This window comes from Calliphora vicina, chromosome 1 (genome assembly GCF_958450345.1).
Source record: "Calliphora vicina chromosome 1, idCalVici1.1, whole genome shotgun sequence".
NCBI classification, from domain to species: Eukaryota; Metazoa; Arthropoda; class Insecta; order Diptera; family Calliphoridae; genus Calliphora; species Calliphora vicina.
The window spans coordinates 117,467,909-117,485,690 of NC_088780.1; the positions used below are offsets into that span (position 1 = coordinate 117,467,909).

Here is a 17,782-nt window from a genome sequence, read left to right on the forward strand (position 1 = left end):
ACCCGATTTATCGAGATGGTACTTCTGTAGAATTACCTACATAAGGTTATGGATTATAGGAATTTTCAGAATAGGCCTCATGATCGATCCTTGTGGTACATTTTGCATTGATACCTATTTTTATATACATACGTTCAAGTGATTTTAAAGAACAGGCTTCCTATGGGATCTGTAGTCAATTATGGACTAGTCTTCACAAAATTGAGAAGTATGTTAAATTTGATATCGATTTTGTTCAGAACATTTTTATGGGGCAAGATGAAGGCATGGACTTACTATCCGTTATCAAAAGCGTCATTGAAACGAAACAAACTTTATGTGCCTCTTTTCTTTAACCTGTATTGTCAGCACAAAGATTTAAAAAATTGAACATGAATCTAAGGCATCAAGCCAATTTTTAATTCATTGTCTTTCCCTCCGGAGTTAATTGGAATAACCTGTTAAATTTGTTAATTGAAATATGTTTACATTTAGATTAAAATATTTTATTGTCTTTTACTGAATACATTTGTATATTTCAAACATGAATTAACTTAAAACTAAACGAAAAACTTTGAGCGAAAAAAATTTACACAAAAATCAAAAATTAATGATGGAACAAACGTAAATTAGTGTGGGCCATAATAATGCCGTGCTCATCACAAGCAGCAATGACACCAGCATCATTGGTGGAACCAGCCGGGCTAGCAATGTAGGATACACCACTCTGCAAAACAGAAAAAGAAACAAATTTAATATACATACATATGTAGTTGAATTATTTTCTATTCAATAATTAATGTCTAAAATTAAAACTTACCAAATAAGCACGATCAATGTTATCTCTGAAGGGGAAGAAAGCATCGGAACCCAATGCAACACCAGTCAATTCCTTAAGCCAGGCTGACTTTTCTTCGGCGGTGAATTGAGCAGGTACTACTTCATACATGGCCTCGAACTGAGCGAAAGGCATATCCTTGCCAACGGTACCATTAACAAAGTTATCGATGGCATTTGAGATTTCAGCGCGTTTGACACCAGCCTTGAATTTCATGCCAGCAACACGGGGATGTTGTCTCAACCACCAGTTATCAGCCTTTTCACCAGCCAAACGTGTGCAATGTATACGTGATTGTTGGCCAGCACCAATGCCAATAACTTGACCGTCACGGGCATAACAAACCGAGTTACTTTGAGTGAATTTCAAGGCAATGGTGGCCACAATCAAATCACGTACAGCAGCTTCGGGCATCTTGTTGTTTTTAGTAACAACTTTTGTGAATAGAGATGGTTCGATAACGGCATCATTGCGATTTTGTTCCAAAGTCAAGCCAAAAATGGTTTTACGCTCCAAAGATGAAGGTTCATAAGCGGGATCCATCTAAAATTATACAGACATTAATAAAATTTAAATTGGGTATTTAATTTATATTGCACCCACCTCCAAGATGCAGTATCCTCCATTCTTCTTTTTCTTTAAGATTTCCAAAGCTGCAGGCTCATAACCGGGTGCAATGATACCATCAGAAACTTCACGCGAGATAATTTTGGCAGTAACAACATCACACACATCGGATAGAGCTACGAAATCTCCGAATGAGGACATACGATCTGCACCTCTAGCTCTAGCGTAGGCGGTGGCAAGTGGGGTTAAAGAATCATACAAATCATCAACCATACACAATTTGGCTTGTTCCCTGCTCAAGGGATTGCCCACAGCAGCACCAGCGGGAGATACATGCTTGAAACTAGTGGCAGCTGGCAAACCCAAAGCCTTTTTCAATTCCCTAACCAATTGCCAACCGTTCAAAGCATCACAGAGATTGATGAAACCGGGAGCAGCATTAACAACACGCAATGGTAACTTTTCCAATTGTGTGAATATTTGAGCAGGCTTTTGATGAGGATTCATACCGTATCTCAAGTTGAGTTGAGAAACACTACTGGAGTATTGTTTACGGAAATAGTCCGAAATGGCATCGTCGTAGGTGGCGGTATGGGTAAATGCCTTCAAAGCCAAAAGTTTGCGGGTCTCCAAAGATGTATCGCCATTTTGTTGAATTTCGGCTACAACTTTGCCATAATCGTCAGCCTCACAGATAACGGTGACGCGATCATGATTCTTAGCGGCAGCTCTTAATAGAGTAACGCCACCAATATCAATATTTTCGACGGCATCAGCCACAGTTACATCAGGTTTGGAAACGGTATTTACGAAGGGATACAAATTGCACACTACCACACTGATATAATCAAACTTTTGTTTTTCCATATCAGCCTGATCGGAGGGCGAAACACGAGCCAAGATACCACCATGCACAGCAGGATGAAGGGTCTTGACACGGCCACCCAACATTTCAGGGGCACCGGTTATGTCGGAGACATCCTTAACGGAAAGACCAGCGTTGCGTAGAGCTGTAGCAGTACCACCACTAGCGACCAATTGGTAACCTAAACCATTTAAGGTCTTGCCAAAATCAACTAAACCGGTTTTATCCGAAACACTAAGAAGAGCTAAATAAAATAAAATCACCAATTTCACATTATTATCATTCATATAATTGCCATTTGAAATGTGTAACATACCAATACGTTTAGCTGCCATTTTATATTTTTGTTGTTGTTTTTTTTTTAAATTTTAACGTAAATTTAAAAATAATTTATTATTCCGTATAGGTTTTTATGCCGCAACTGCAATTGTAAGAATATATAAAACGTTATATTGTTTTCAACAAAGTCGATTTGCATCATTCCGTCCGTCTTGTTATTTTTCTTTTAATCAATCGATTTTATTGACCTTTCTTATATTGTCGAGCGATAAGCTTTAATCGTCTACAAATGTGTGCAGAAGTTATTTATTTACATTGCCAATTTAACCTCTCCCCAGCTACGAATTATCAGTGATTTTAAAAATAAAAACACTTCACAACAAGATCACTTTTAAAAATATTATTTGAAAATGAATTATAATTTAAACTTAATGATCTTTTAATAGATTTACCTCATAGTGTGTTTGATTTACAATATTTTAGAGTACAGCACATTTTAAATAAAGTTGAAAAATAGAACTGTGCACGAAATTGACATTTCTAAAACGACTGCGCAGATTAAAAAATGTTTAGCCTTAAAGGTAATTTTATTGCGGAATTTCGGTTTTTTTAGTTTATTCAATAAACTAAACCGTTTTTGAGTTACGCGAATATTTGTTCTGCAACCTCCTCCATTTTCGAAATAACGGTATATCTCGAAAACAAGAGCTAACCTAAGGGCACTGCTACACGTTCAATATATATTGACCGCGATCCAGTATCGCGATATTTATTGAACGTGTAGCATACGGTATTGATGGATCGCGATCCAAATCGCAGAATAATCTCATTTTGCGTGATCCATTTCAATGGATCGCGATCCAAATATCACAATATATATTGAACGTGTAGCAGTGCCCTAAAAACGGTTAGCACCACTGAACTCAGCGTACTCGAATTAGTTTAACCCACCGGGTGCCCCGCTTGACAGTTTTTTATTTAAAATAATATTATTGTATCATGCTGAATAATAAAAATCAGGAGTGTATCAAAATATAAAAGAATTAAATAGTTTTCAAATGCAAAAGTTACTGAATTATACGTACACGATCGACTTTTTGGGCCATTTTTTAAAAAAACTATATATTTAAAAATACAAGGCCTAACTCATTCACTCACTCATTCACTGACTCATCAGTCATGAGCAGGGAAACCGGAAATATGCTCTTAAAAAAGCGTTTTAGGCGCTTTAAATATGCAGTAAAAACTTTGAAATATGCTCTTAAAATTTAAAAAATATGCTCTTAAAAAAACAAACTTTTACATAATTTTTAACCAAAAAAAATTTACTTAAATTTTCAAATAAAAATCGTTGTCTATTGGATCTGAAAACATTTTTATACAAATTTAAAAGACAATATTTCTTTAACACTTAGAACGGTTAAGTTTGAATTAGAACTAAAATTTGATATTTAGATGGAGCTATTATTAAAATAGTGCTTATTTTATATTAAAACAAGTAAGAGAGCTATATTCGGCTGTGCCGAATCTTATATACCCTTCACCTAATTATACTTCAAAATAAAAAAATTTAAATATTTTTAGGTGAACAAAATTTTTTTTCAGTTTTTTAATTTTTTGGAAAAAAATTTTTTTTTTTTAGTTGAACATTTTTTTTTCAGTTTTTTCATTTTTTGGATAAAAAAATTGTTCGAGTTATTATTTTAAATTTTAAAAAAAAAATTTCTGTTTTTTAATTTTTTTTTGGTGAAAAGCCATCTATTTTTCAATTTTGAATTTTAAACAAAGGAAGTAAAAACCTGTAACACAACAGGGAAATATAAGTAAAAAAAAATATGTTTTTGATAAACTCAAAATATGCTATCAAACAGTAAAATATGCTCTAAAAACGCAAAATATGACATAAATATGCTCTTAAAACAAATATATGCAAAAATATGTATTTAAGGGTAAAATATGCAAAAATATGCACTAACAAATCGATGCCAAAATTCTTAAATAGTTCTGAAACGTGTAAATATCTTATCCATGTGCTCATTAGACTCACCAGAAAAAACATGCATTTGCATATTTTGGTTTCCCTGGTCATGAGTGAGTGAATGAATAAGTCAGGCCCTGTATTTTTATATATGTATATAGATTTTTTAAAAAAGGCCCAAAAAGTCGATCGTATGTATACTTTAGTAACTGTGTGTAATTATGGAGGACAATTGTACAAGGGCTAGGTAAAATAATGGACCTATTTCAATACGCTTCGTCCTTGGGACGAAAAAAGGATGTGCTAAATTTTATCGAAATATCACTTTACATGGACAGCCAGATGGAGGAAGGGACGGACATAGTTAAATCGATCGGTATACTTTAAGGTGGTGTTACAAACACCCCAGCCCACCATATTGTAGGGTATAAAAAATATAAATTTAATGCTTTAAAAATCAGTATGTTTGCTTGTTTTACTATTTTCCAATATTTTTTATACATTTGTAAAAACATTAGTAAAAACTATCACAATCAAACATAGCTTTGATGTACAAACATGGGAATGGATAAAAGTTATTTTAGTTAAACGAAAAATAATATTTGAGTATTAAATTTTGTTATATGTAATATATTCTAAAACTTTTAAAGCAACCCTCGTATAAAAATATATTAACATAACTTTTCTCTCACGCAAATTTGTTTTCAAAAGAGAGCAACGATACTTGGAATAAAACGTATTCACTAAACCTTTTCCTATTCCATTTTTTAATAGCTAAATAAAGAAAAGTAATGGAAAAATACATTGAATATCTTTAATTCACATGTGTGTGGTACTTATTGGATAAATAAAACCTGTTGAATAGACACGATCTTATAAATATGAAAAAAATCTGTTTCTATGAGCATATGTCCAACAGAGCGCAAAAAAACCCACGTGCATCCCTCTAAAAACTTACTGGAAGCCAACTTAATTAAATTTTCAATGAAAGTTGCTGATATTTAAATCAAGTGACAGAGTTTTAAGATACATTCACAAATATAAAATTAAATTTATAATTAAAAAACCATATTGTAAATTTCTATCCATTCAATTCTCCATAACCTCCCACTGTCCTCAGGTCATTCGTTTATCCAGTTTAAATTGCTATTGTCAAATTTGTTTTTAATTTAATTCAGATTTTGTCGAAATTTGTTTATTTTTTCACTTACCGGTTAAAATTTAATTGTGATTGGCAAAAGTTTAAATTTAATTAAAACTACGCAATTACACTCACTTTGAATTAACCGGTATCACTACGAAAGCACTAATATGCTGATACTAGTGGTGGCACAGTGCTGTTAGTTTAGTACTAAATATGTTAAACGAACTTCTTATCAATTATTATGATGATGGCAGAGGGAAAAACGGGTAAATTAGACATGATATTTAAAACTATTAAAAAGTTGTTTAGGTTAAAAAAAACAGAAATTAAAAAATTTGTGAAGGCTTAAGTCAAGGTGCATTTAATAAGGTGCCATCGGCAGCACAGCTGATTATAGAAATAGCACGCACAAATGTCAAACTACATATATAAAAAATATTCGCCCGTACGTCCGTATGTCAAACTCTATATATAAAAAATAACTGAATTCGCCTGTATTTATTTCAATTCGCTACTGCTGTCACCTTGTTAAATACGCCTTGGGCAAAACTTGATCGTGTAACCCCCAAGTCAAGATGCATTTAATAAGGTGCCATCGGGAGCACAGCTGATTACAGACCTAGCACGCGATAATGTCAAACTACATATATAAAAAATATTCGCCGGAACGCCATTATGTCAAACTCCATATATAAAAAATAATTGAATTCGCCTGTATTTATTTCAATTCGCCACTGCTGCCACCTTGTTAAATACGCCTTGTTCACCATGAAACATAATTAATGAAATAAAAAAGTAATGCTTTAAATTCTATGTTAAATTTTATTTTATCTCGATTAGTTCAGAAAATATAGAAAGGACAAAGTTTTTTTGGAGCATACGCCGATGTTAGAAAGAATTTCTATCAAAGACCAGCTATAAAAAAAATGAATTATTAATCTAAGCCACTTTTCGATTTTTGTTAAAAAAAAGTAATATTTATCTAATTGCTAACTGCTTTTTTCAATCAATTATTTTTAAAAAATTTTATGAAAATAAAACAAAATTTTAAATTATTGTCGTTCTGTACAGTATTTTGATACGAATTTATTAGCGGTATTCACAATGTAGAGCATAGTAGAAAAATAGAAGGTAGTTTCATTCTCTCTTTATTTTTTCAAATTCTATATCTGACATGCTTAAGGATTTTGAAGTTTTCGTAAAAATAGTAATGCCATATCAATTTCAAATTTTCCCTTTGGGAATACATAATTTTCATTAATTTGAAAATTATTAAAAAAATAGAAAAAATATTTACCCAACAACAACAACAGTTTATGGATATATGTAAAGCTTGCGAAGAAGATTTGCCAAAACAGCCAATGGTGTGCTCCGACCATTTAGTTAAAAGTAATATTTCAGTTAAAACAAAGCGTGTGAGATTGGATATGAATGCTGTCACAATGAACACAAGGTTACTTCAAAATACTACTTATTATGTAAACAAATTTTGGGATATATATCACCGATTATTACCGATCATAATCCATTATTAGAATCGAAATTATTTGAAAATAAATCTCGTATTTCTAAACGGCGTACCCAAGGAATATTCGAGTTTAAGATTTGAAAATGAACCCCACAATACTTCAATGGCGGCGCTATGGGACCCAAAGTAGCGCACCTTCGACATGTAAATTTGTTAAACGCGTGCCATTTTTTGTTTCCCATCCGATTTCGAAGACTTTTTATATTTTCTGAGAGTGCTCGGCTAGATCTTGAAAATACATTCTTCCATGTGCTACTTGTCTCTTATAATTAAACCTCCATTTAAAAGATATAAAATATTTACATAGTAATAAAACAAAAATGAAGAAAATGCATACATGTAAAAATAGTTAACGTGTTTTAATAAGTAATCGAACGTTAGGAATTGAATCAATAACTCCCAACACAACATAATACATTTTTATTTAAATAATAAATTAAATTACACATTTTTTGTAAAAAAAATTCTCGAAAATCATAATCATTTTTTGAAATGTGGCAACGCTTTTTATAATGCTCACAAAAAAAGGAAACTTCAAAAAACCTTATTTTAAAAAAAAAAAATTATTGAAACTACCTTCTATATTTTTATCATGATGTAGAGTACTTGGCCTGGTAATGTAGTAAAAGAGCACAATATCAAAAAAATAAAAACAAAATACATTAGAAAGAGCAAATAAATTGCTCTTCTGCTTTTTTACTAGGCCAAGTACCAGCGTTGCCACTCATAAAATATTTTTCCTACCAAATTTCTAATTAAAAACTACCAAAACCTACCAAATTTAAAATATTTGAGAAATGCTATATGGATTCGTTTCAAAATTAATAGTTAACTTAAAATTATATTATTGCTGCTATAAAATTATCCAGAGGAATAATGATATTGAAGCAGAGTTTAACACATATTATTAGAAAATAAAAGTTTTGAGAGCCCTTTGGCATTTTTTGAACTCAACACTACTAAATAAATACACATTTACCTGACTAAACTAAATATTTTAGAAAATGCTATCTTCATATTTTGCAAATATGTAGTTTTATTATTTTGGCTTAACATAAGTAGTTTTTTCGTTATTATTTTAATTATTTTGTTCTTAAAAATACTTCTGTATTCAGAAATATCGTAGCCTACCAAAATACGACAAATATCGGAACAAACCAACCAAACTACCAAAAGTCAATTTGTTAACTTCAAACTACCAATTTTGGTCCAATTGGACCAAAGCGGCAACGCTGCCAAGTACTCTACATTGTGAATACCGATATTGTTTTCTATAAAAATAGAGAGTAAGAACCTGTTTTTGAAAAACACAAAATTATTTTCGTAATTATTTTGTTGTTTTCAATAACAATTACTAGGTGTTTTACAAAAGCAGACAGTATATCCCTTATATCAATATATTTGTTATTATTAAAAATTATTTTTATACTTTTTGTTTCTTTTAATTAACTTTAGAAACAATAATCATTAATTAAATTAAGGAATCAATTTCTTTACTTTCTTTCAGTGTTGACCCGATAAGCCAAACAAATGCAAACGTCACCCATCAGCTGTAGTTGTAATGCATACATGCATAAATTAGTACTATTTATACTCCTTCGTTTGCAAAAATGGTACTAAAGTACTTAAAACAACAACTCATCGGTAACAGCGGCTATTGGTGATGTGGTTAAAAGAATAATTATTGTATTATTAGAAATAAAAACAAATTTTTATTCATTTGATCAACTAAATATACATTTAGCCTTTAATAAGCTGAAATTAAGATAGTGAAAATGTATAACAATCCAAATGCAGGCATGAGGAATCGTAAGTGGGAAAATTGTAAGGAAAAAAACCAAGGAAATATACGCAAGTACCACCACCCTTAGCTAGAGATTGTTGTAAAAAGTTGAAATTAAAAAAAAGAAGTCCACAAATGGCAATCGAATATTACTAAAATTTGTGTACTTTCGTTAACGTTTGTTTAATTTTTATTACTGTTTTTGCTGTTTATTTGTTAAAAATTTATGATGACTACATGAACATGTTCTCCTGTGTCTGCTGTATTTTGCCTACTTTGAACTCTAGCTTATATTGTCCAATGTTTGTAGCTTGCAATATTCCTTAGTTTCTTTGCCTTGTGTTAACGTTTTTTTATATAGAACAAATTTACTAACAAGTTTACATGAATTTTATTAAGCTTCCGGTCCTGGTCGTAAAATCCAGCGTGTTAGTGATATCAATGCCATGGGTCCAGCTGCTCCCATGCCCAATGCTTCACCCTATATTCCGGCCACAGCTGGACCCACAGTATTGGATCCTATGATGCAGTCTGGTGGCAATATGGGAGCTGGATCGTATGCCGCCCCTCTGCAGCCAATGCAGCCACCACAACCGAATGCATTCAATAATGGTGGTATGCCGTTGCCAAATCAAAACTATGGTTATGCGTCGCCCTCTCCCCAACCCCAACAACCACCACAATATAGTTCTGTACCTGGTGTTCCTCCGGCTGCAGGAGCTCCATTTGGTTCTCAGCCCCAACAGCCGGGAGTTGCTGGTCAATTTCCACAGTTTGCCATGTTCCAACAGCCCATTGTTCAGGACATGGCTATGCAGTATGGTCAACGATTAGCCGATCAAGGCAAACAAATGGTAGAGAATCAATTCACGAAATGGGTACCAGTGGCCAAATTGAAGTACTATTTTGCTGTCGATAATAACTATGTGATTAATAAACTTCGTTTGCTGTTCTTCCCATTTACACAAAAGGTAAGATATTGAGATTATCTTTGAAATTGGCAGCTACCATTTTCTGTACCCAAATTGAAAACAAGAAGTTTGTGGTTCCCTCACAACGTAATAAAAGTTCGGTTGCCATCCATAATGGACCCATAATACTTGAGAAAAAAAATAATACAAACATATGAAGTTTAAGTCACATTTTCACAACATTCCAAATTTCAACTTATTAACATTTTTTGATATTAATCTGAAGAATCCAAAACAGAATGTGGCCGGAATAGTATCGACTAGGGTATTCATTCGACTAATGATCGTTCGATTAATCGAATAATTTCATACGAATAATTATTCGAACAATTTAAAAATGGCCATTTTCGAATAACGAATAATTCGAACAATTTTATGTAGAATAATCGAATAAACGAATAACTGTTCATATATATTTAAATTTATTAAATTGCTTAAAATTTTTCATAATTTCAAATTTAAATAAGTAATAAGACTCACAAAAGTTGTATTGTTTCTGAAATTCGACAGATAACTAAAGACAAAGGGACTTTCGATCACCGTAGATGAGTGTTCCGATAGCTCCTTCTATAAATATATAAATATTACTGCAAGAAGTTACAATTCTAAAAACAAATCTTTTAAATTTTTTAGCCTAGGACTTGAACCAATGAAAATAAAAGGTACGGAATAAAATATTTGTTATTTAGCTGGCGAAATATTAGAAGAATCGCAATTAATAATCAAAATTTTAACTTAGATTAAAGTGGAATTGAATGAGATGGAGAATGTAATTTTGAAACGGTCGTCGAAAGTGATATTGAGGATAACATTTATAATGATTACATTGAAATAGATGAAGGCCATGATCTTAAAATATACATATGTATATAAGTGATGTTATTAACCGCGTACGTAAGTGTTGCAAAATATTTAATGTGTGACAATACAAGGAATATTTTTGAAAATTAAACTCCTTAATTTCAGTTTTCGAAAATGTTTCCAAGATAAATTCAAATTTACATGGTTTCCTATTAAAATATAATAAATTGCAGCATATTTAAACAGTTCAACAAAACTAAATTTATAGAATGTTATACTTTGGTTGGTTATAGTTCTTAGCTTAGGCAAAAAAGGAAATTTAATATTCTGCAAAAAAGAATATGTAACATTTTATTAATATTTATTTTATTAATTCAGTTTTTTAAATTATTTCGCACAATGAAACTTTTTTAAATAGTTAGTTTTTTAAAAACCACATTTCGTATATTGTGGGCAAAATTAACAGGGTCACACATATGTTATACTCATTAATAAACAGAAAATTAAATCTTTCAATTGAAAACAACTTTTAATTAAATTCATTTTCCACCCCATATTGTTTTATTGCACACCTGTCTGGTCTATGTCAGCAAATTACCACAGGAAAAAGCTCCAAGTGGCACAAAACAAGCTTTTAAAAATGATTTTTAAACTTCCCTGGCACTATTCTACGCGTTGACTCCACACATTCGCTTATTTTCCTACCATCAATGTTAAATTAAATATTTAACTTTATTTTACAGAAAACTTTATCAGAAGATGTGAACACTAAGAATTCCAGCACATAAACGATCTAATCTCTTTATAAATTTTACCCTTTTGAAATTGAAATCAAAAATTGATTCAAAAAGGTTTTTTAAATTTTTTCCTCCAAAACAAATAACACATAAACTTATCAATAATACAAAAAAAAAATGTCTCGAAAGACAGGTACTGTAAAAACTCAAAATTTGGGAGGAGTACTTTACTAGTCCAAGACAAGATAATTTAATAACGAGAGAGGTTAAGGAATTCGCAAAAATTACTCCCCGTTAGATTCGATGAGAAATTAGTTTTCGAACTGTTAGCCACAGGGCAAATGAGGCTGGTATTGGCTGCTATCGTTGTGTGAAAAAACAATTATTTCAAAAAAACGGTACTGCACCTACACAATCTGCCAAAGAACATTTAAACTGGTCGAGACATAAATTAAATACTGTACAAATACATGAATGTTGAATAACCGAACCCTTCGGGAGAGATTGTGTGGCCAGTGCTATACTTCTAACCCCCGTTAACACGAAGTCTGGTTATGTTTTAACTGCCGTAGTTTGGAGATTCCAGCACGACATTGATCCCAAACACACCTCTAGGGTTGTAACCCAGTGGATATAATCCAATGAGTTTGAAGAGGCCTTACCAATCGCCATATCTCAACCCCAATGGGAAATTGTAGGTCGCAAAATATGAACTCAAAATTAAACCACGAAGGAAGCTTTATCAAATATGGTTGAAAGGAGACTATTGAATCTTCTACAATTGGTTCAATGCATCCCCTCTGTAACGAAAAACAAGAATCTCTAAAAGAATCAGACAATTTTGTGAAAATGCAATTAAAAATGTATATCTTTTTGAAAATTGCTGATTTTTTAAAAAAAAATTATTTTTTTTTAAAATTGCTGATTTTTTGTAAACTTTATTATAACACTAATCAATACAATTTGTACGTATTTATTGAGTGAAAACAAAAATGGAGTAGTTTTATAAAAAAACAATAAAATATATTTATTTAATAAGAATTTAAACAAATATTTATTATTATCTTTACTTGCAGGACTGGTCTCTTAAATACGATCAAGAACAACCCGTACAGCCACGTTACGACATCAATGCTCCCGATTTATACATACCCACTATGGCGTTTATCACATATGTGGTTGTAGCCGGGCTCATGTTGGGTCTACAAAATCGTTTCACTCCAGAAAAACTAAGCATTGAGGCATCGAGTGCATTGGCTTCAAGTATTTTTGAATTGGTTGTATACTCGATAACATTGTATGTTGTGAATATTAAAACGAATTTAAAAACTTTGGACTTGTTGGCGTTTTCGGGTTATAAATTTGTTACCATTGTGGCATGTTTGCTAGTAAGCACACTGTTTCATGGTTTTGGTTACTATATAACTCTAGCATATTGCAGTTTATCCTTGGGCTTCTTTTTGGTAAGTGTTTAGTAAAAAGTTTAATAATCATTTTAAAAAAAATGTACTAAATTTTGTGTATAAATTTTTAGCTACGAACTTTAAAAACAAAAGTTTTACATGAATCTTCACCCACTAACCCCAGCGGTGCCATTAACTATGATCCCTATGGCAATCCCCAACAATTGGATTATACCGGAGGACGCAAAAGAAAACTATATTTCCTTTTCTTGGTCGTAGGCGGACAAGCATTTTTATCTTTCTTACTATCGAAACATTTATATTTCCCCGATGCCGCCACTTTAGAAGCAAGAAATTTACAATTCTAATTATAACGCTCATATTTTAAATCATGTGTTTAGTTTAAATATATATTCTTGTTTAATTTTTTGCAATTCCTTACATTTTTATAATTTATATTTTTTATACATATAATTCCTTTAAGAAGTCATCAGAATTCTTAAAAAGAATACTTTAGTTAAAACCGAAACAAAGAAAACATCTTTTCAATTTGGTGTGAGAGCGAAAGGAGACTCTTTAGTAAGGAACAAATGTTAGATAAACATGATGAAGGATTTAACTCACAACTAATTTCTTTCCTGTTGCATTTCCCCTTATCTATGTTGGTTTGTGTAATAATATACATACATGTGAATTTCTAACATAATTTTTTTAGTTACTATATTCGAAATAAAATGTATATTTTCTTATAAAAATACAGACATAATTATTGTACTTTTAATTAAAATTTTATAGGTGGTAAGTTTTCATTTATTAAAACCTTATTTTTAACACTAAGTTAATCAAATTGGAGTTCTAGTTCGGATTACAATTATAATTTGAAAATTGGCATATACCTTTGCCTTGATGTTCTGAAGAATAAGTTAATATCACCTAAAATATCTGCATATGATCTGTGTTCAAATACACATGTATTTTATAACGATTATTATATTTTGTTCATTTCAACATTCATAAAATATCGAATATTTTAGTTTAATTAAAATAACGATTTTGTATAAAAAAGGGTTTCAGAGAACAAACTTTTTTCACAACCAATTGTACCTCAATCTCTTTGCAATTTGACTGAAATTCAGTTGCGATAATCTGCAATGTATACCTGCCAGATCTATGATATATAAGTTATCTGTGTGCTTGTAAAAGTAGCCTATGCAGCAATTGCACAATATTATTTTGTAATTAATATACAATATCTTCCTTATAAAAAAATAATAATATTTCAGTTACTTAAACTTAAAACTTACCAATCACATGTTGCACTTGATTGACATATACATAGATATAAATGATTTATTTTGTTATACATATATTTATATTATACAAGGTTGGCAAACCGCTTAAAATACTTTGATGTAATTGAAGTTACGCGTTAGAGATCGTTTAAGAATCATTAGCGATATTTACTGCTTATTTTCCGTAAGCGATACCGGTACGGCTAAGTGAAGTTGCCCGATATTGTTGAAACAATCGTTATCCTTATAATCGATTTAAAGAAATAAAGAGTATCAAAACGAAATTATCTTAACCGAACAGTTATTATTGAAATACCGTTACCGTTTTTAACGAATTTACCGTTAGTGTTTAGTTACCGTTAACTAATTCCTTCGAAATGCCGTTATCTTTCAAACGTTTCGACGGCCAACCTTTACTTTTTTTACCTTATACTTTTTTCATATTTTTTAAATTATGATTTCACTTTAAACTACATACATATTTCTATAATTTTTTTAATTTATAATAATATTTAGAGCCATCAATTATTATAAATTTTTAAACCTGTCTTTAAATTTATTTAAAATATTTTATTTATTGAATTTTACATACTTTTCTTTGTTGATTTCATTAACCACTTTTTATATATTTTTAAAAATGTTTTTATTTAACACATAATTATTATCTTTATTCTTTTTAATAAACTATTTTTTATTTTATAAGCTTTTTTACATACATATGATATGAATCTTCAAACTTTTTTCAATCAACATGAACATGAAAAGATATGCTCCTCTCACTACTGGCTCAGTTTAACATTGCATTTTTTACATACATATGAATCTTTAAACTTTTTTTCAATTATAATTTCCCCTTTTCATTAAACATAACCTAAAATAAAACCCGCCAACTTTTGCCGCTTTAATTTAACCTTGAACATGAAAAGATATGCTCCACTCACTACTGGCTCAGTTTATCATTGCCTTTTTTACATACATATATACATATGAATCTTCAAACTTTTTTTCAATTATAATTTCCCCTTTTCATTAAACATAACCTAAAATAAAACCCGCCAACTTTTGCCGCACTAATTTAACATTGAACATGAAAATACTGGCTCAGTTTAACCTTGAGACTGTTTTGCACATTTATACACTCACACATCAACATTGACGATACTTCTCCTTTTTTTCTAACGGCCATTTTGTGTAACACTAAATGACTTTTATTATTTTTATATTTCGTTAAAACTTTTGCATTAAATTATATTAACAACTGATTAAATAATTTTTATTAATTTTTTTTAAATTTTCTATAAGCTTAATCCCATAATACCGAATTTTAATTTTCTTAATAATAATTTGCAACTAAACGTTACTTAAGTCAAACACGCACCGGTAAACCGACAAAAGGAACTAAATAATGTTAGAGAGTAAAGTACATGTATAACTGCATACTATATAGAAAAAGGATAGAAGCGAAAGTGAGAGTCAAGGCGAATTTATACAAGGTGGAGTCAGTCAATCAGCTGATTACTCTTTTTTCTCTTGTTTGGTTCTAACAACTGTCAAAGCTTGTTTTTATACTTCAATATCTACATATTCTAAGCTAATTAACAAAATATTTATATTTTGCATAAATAAGTAAAGCCCTCACTATTCAATTATCTACACTATATTTAGTTTTAATACATATTTGTTTAATTTTTAATTTCTGTTTTTTGACATTTGTTAAGACCATTTGTTGTTTTTGTAGAACTACCACCACCTTGTATAAATTCGCCTTGGTGAGAGTCTTATTTCGCACACAATTTTACTAGCACAACATTATGTAACGTCTCTTAACTCTATTTCACTCTCATTTGAATACAAATCTTCAGTAATATTCATACTATTACGCAGTGTTGCTAATTTAGCGTTTTTTAACAACGCATAAGTATGTAGTTTAATTTTTATTTTAAATGTTTCTCAAATTAGTCGAAATTGCAAACTTTTATAAAGATTTTTAAGTTTTTAATTCTATCGAAAATACATTTAACAACGGAAACTTTTAATCTTCTGCAAGAAAGTAGACTACAACAAAAATAATATATAAGAAAACGATGTAAAAACATCATGTTTTACCGTTATTTCAATATTTATTTTATTTTGATAATTTCTTTGTTTAATTTTTTTCGCGCAATAAGTTTTGTATATACAGTGGTGGCCAGGTAATTAAGACAAAAAATGTTTGCTAAATTCCATGTGATTCTCAATTATTTTTTCAAATATTTCCACAAATATGTATACATGAGGACTGTTTTAACACACAAGTGTGTTTTATTCAACTGTGTCAATTCATACATATTCACCACGAACACATAAGATTTTTCTACAACTTGACCTAAATTTTTTTTTTTAATAAACATATTTTCTAACACTTACATATTTTTATTATTATAAAATATTCGGACCAAATTTCGTATTTTTAGTTCCATTAGTTTCGGTCATATCATGTTATTAACAGCGGATGTTCGCTGAGGTGGGTCAACGTATTTACACATATCTTTGTCCATATATGTTGTACCGACTTTTTCAAACATTTTTGAGAAACTAAATATATTAATAATAAATTTCATACCCTTAGGTCCTTTTGTTTTGGCTCTATCACACTTAAAATTCAGTTGATGAAAAAATATTCAAGTATTTGTCTTAAATAGCTGGCCACCACTGTAGTTAGTAAAAATCAAGATTTTCGAAAAATTTCAACAAAATATAATAAACGATGTTAGGGTTGTATTGAAGCAAACAAAAATATTCAATGAATAAATCAGCAGCAATCAGACGACCTATTAAAACTACTCCAAGTCAAGATAAGTTAATAGCATGAGGAGGTTATCAATTATCTAAAATTGAAAATTCTTTTAGATCAACTGTGTGTTGAGTACATGTGTATTTTTAGGTGTAGAAGAGTCTCAAGGTTAAGGTGTCTCAGAGGAGCACAGTTTTTATGTGCAATTTTAAATTTGTGTTGCTAAAGTTGTTAGATTTATTCGAAATCGTATGCCAATTAAATTTTTCATTTGTCCCCAAATGACTACAATCTTAAATATTTTTTGTAACATTTGGTCCTCTATTTTTTAAAAAAAAGCGCATGCTGTGCCACGACATTTAGATTGTAAACCACATTTATATCAATTTATCATTCGAAAGATCATTCCAAAGGTCATAATTTCTGTGATTTTTACCTGTGCATGATTTATCAAGCATTTGATAATGACTGAATTATTTTTACCACGTATTCAATATATGCATCGAATGTTATAGTAGGAAAGCCACGATATAACAATAATTTTAGAATCAAATAAATAATTATTCATCTTATCGTAAATTTTTCATAAATTATTCATCTTTATTTAGACGACATTCTACAGAGCCTGGCATCAAACAATATAATTTTGTTTTAATTATTTGACCAAAAAGTGTTTAACTACTTGTATGTTGAATGTAATAACACGACTTTGAAAATTGTAAATTATATTTTAATTTAAAATAATTTCAATTTGGTTCTCTTTATAGTTAGCTAATTACTGACTTTTTACCATCGTAGAGAACATAAAATACCGTTTTCCGAAACAGTGGACCAAGCGCGTTAT

At 30.5% G+C, this 17,782-nt stretch overlaps 2 protein-coding genes across 3 annotated transcripts; one reads left to right on the top strand and one right to left on the bottom strand.

Moving 5' to 3' along the window:
* Window positions 1–469: 469 nt before the first annotated feature.
* Window positions 470–5,817, bottom strand: LOC135963666 (bifunctional purine biosynthesis protein ATIC). The gene is made up of 5 exons (XM_065515611.1): window positions 5,718–5,817; window positions 2,566–2,670; window positions 1,421–2,493; window positions 800–1,360; window positions 470–706 (listed from the first exon to the last, which is right to left on the bottom strand). The coding sequence occupies exons 2-5, from the start codon at window positions 2,582–2,584 to the stop codon at window positions 587–589; spliced, it is 1,773 nt and encodes a 590-aa protein (XP_065371683.1). The 5' UTR covers window positions 2,585–2,670; window positions 5,718–5,817; the 3' UTR covers window positions 470–586.
* Window positions 5,818–8,827: 3,010 nt separating this feature from the next.
* Window positions 8,828–13,314, top strand: Yif1 (Yip1d-interacting factor 1). 2 transcript variants are annotated; one of them, XM_065515613.1, is made up of 4 exons: window positions 8,828–8,987; window positions 9,361–9,932; window positions 12,547–12,933; window positions 13,005–13,314. In XM_065515613.1, the coding sequence occupies exons 1-4, from the start codon at window positions 8,954–8,956 to the stop codon at window positions 13,239–13,241; spliced, it is 1,230 nt and encodes a 409-aa protein (XP_065371685.1). In that variant the 5' UTR covers window positions 8,828–8,953; the 3' UTR covers window positions 13,242–13,314. The 2 variants fall into 2 exon arrangements, with proteins under 2 accessions (XP_065371685.1, XP_065371684.1); XM_065515612.1 differs by having other exon boundaries at window positions 8,859–9,002.
* Window positions 13,315–17,782: the final 4,468 nt, after the last annotated feature.

Excerpts from the sequence above, each read along its gene's own strand:
- LOC135963666 (XM_065515611.1), bottom strand. Across the intron at positions 1,361-1,420 it reads GAGGATACTGCATCTTGGAG|ATGGATCCCGCTTATGAACC; the intron begins GTGGGTGCAATA and ends GTATAATTTTAG. Across the intron at positions 707-799 it reads ACATTGATCGTGCTTATTTG|AGTGGTGTATCCTACATTGC; the intron begins GTAAGTTTTAAT and ends TCTGTTTTGCAG.
- Yif1 (XM_065515612.1), top strand. The coding sequence starts at position 8,954 with ATGTATAACAATCCAAATGCAGGCATGAGGAATCGTAAGTGGGAAAAT. Across the intron at positions 9,003-9,360 it reads GAATCGTAAGTGGGAAAATT|CTTCCGGTCCTGGTCGTAAA; the intron begins GTAAGGAAAAAA and ends AATTTTATTAAG. Across the intron at positions 9,933-12,546 it reads TCTTCCCATTTACACAAAAG|GACTGGTCTCTTAAATACGA; the intron begins GTAAGATATTGA and ends CTTTACTTGCAG.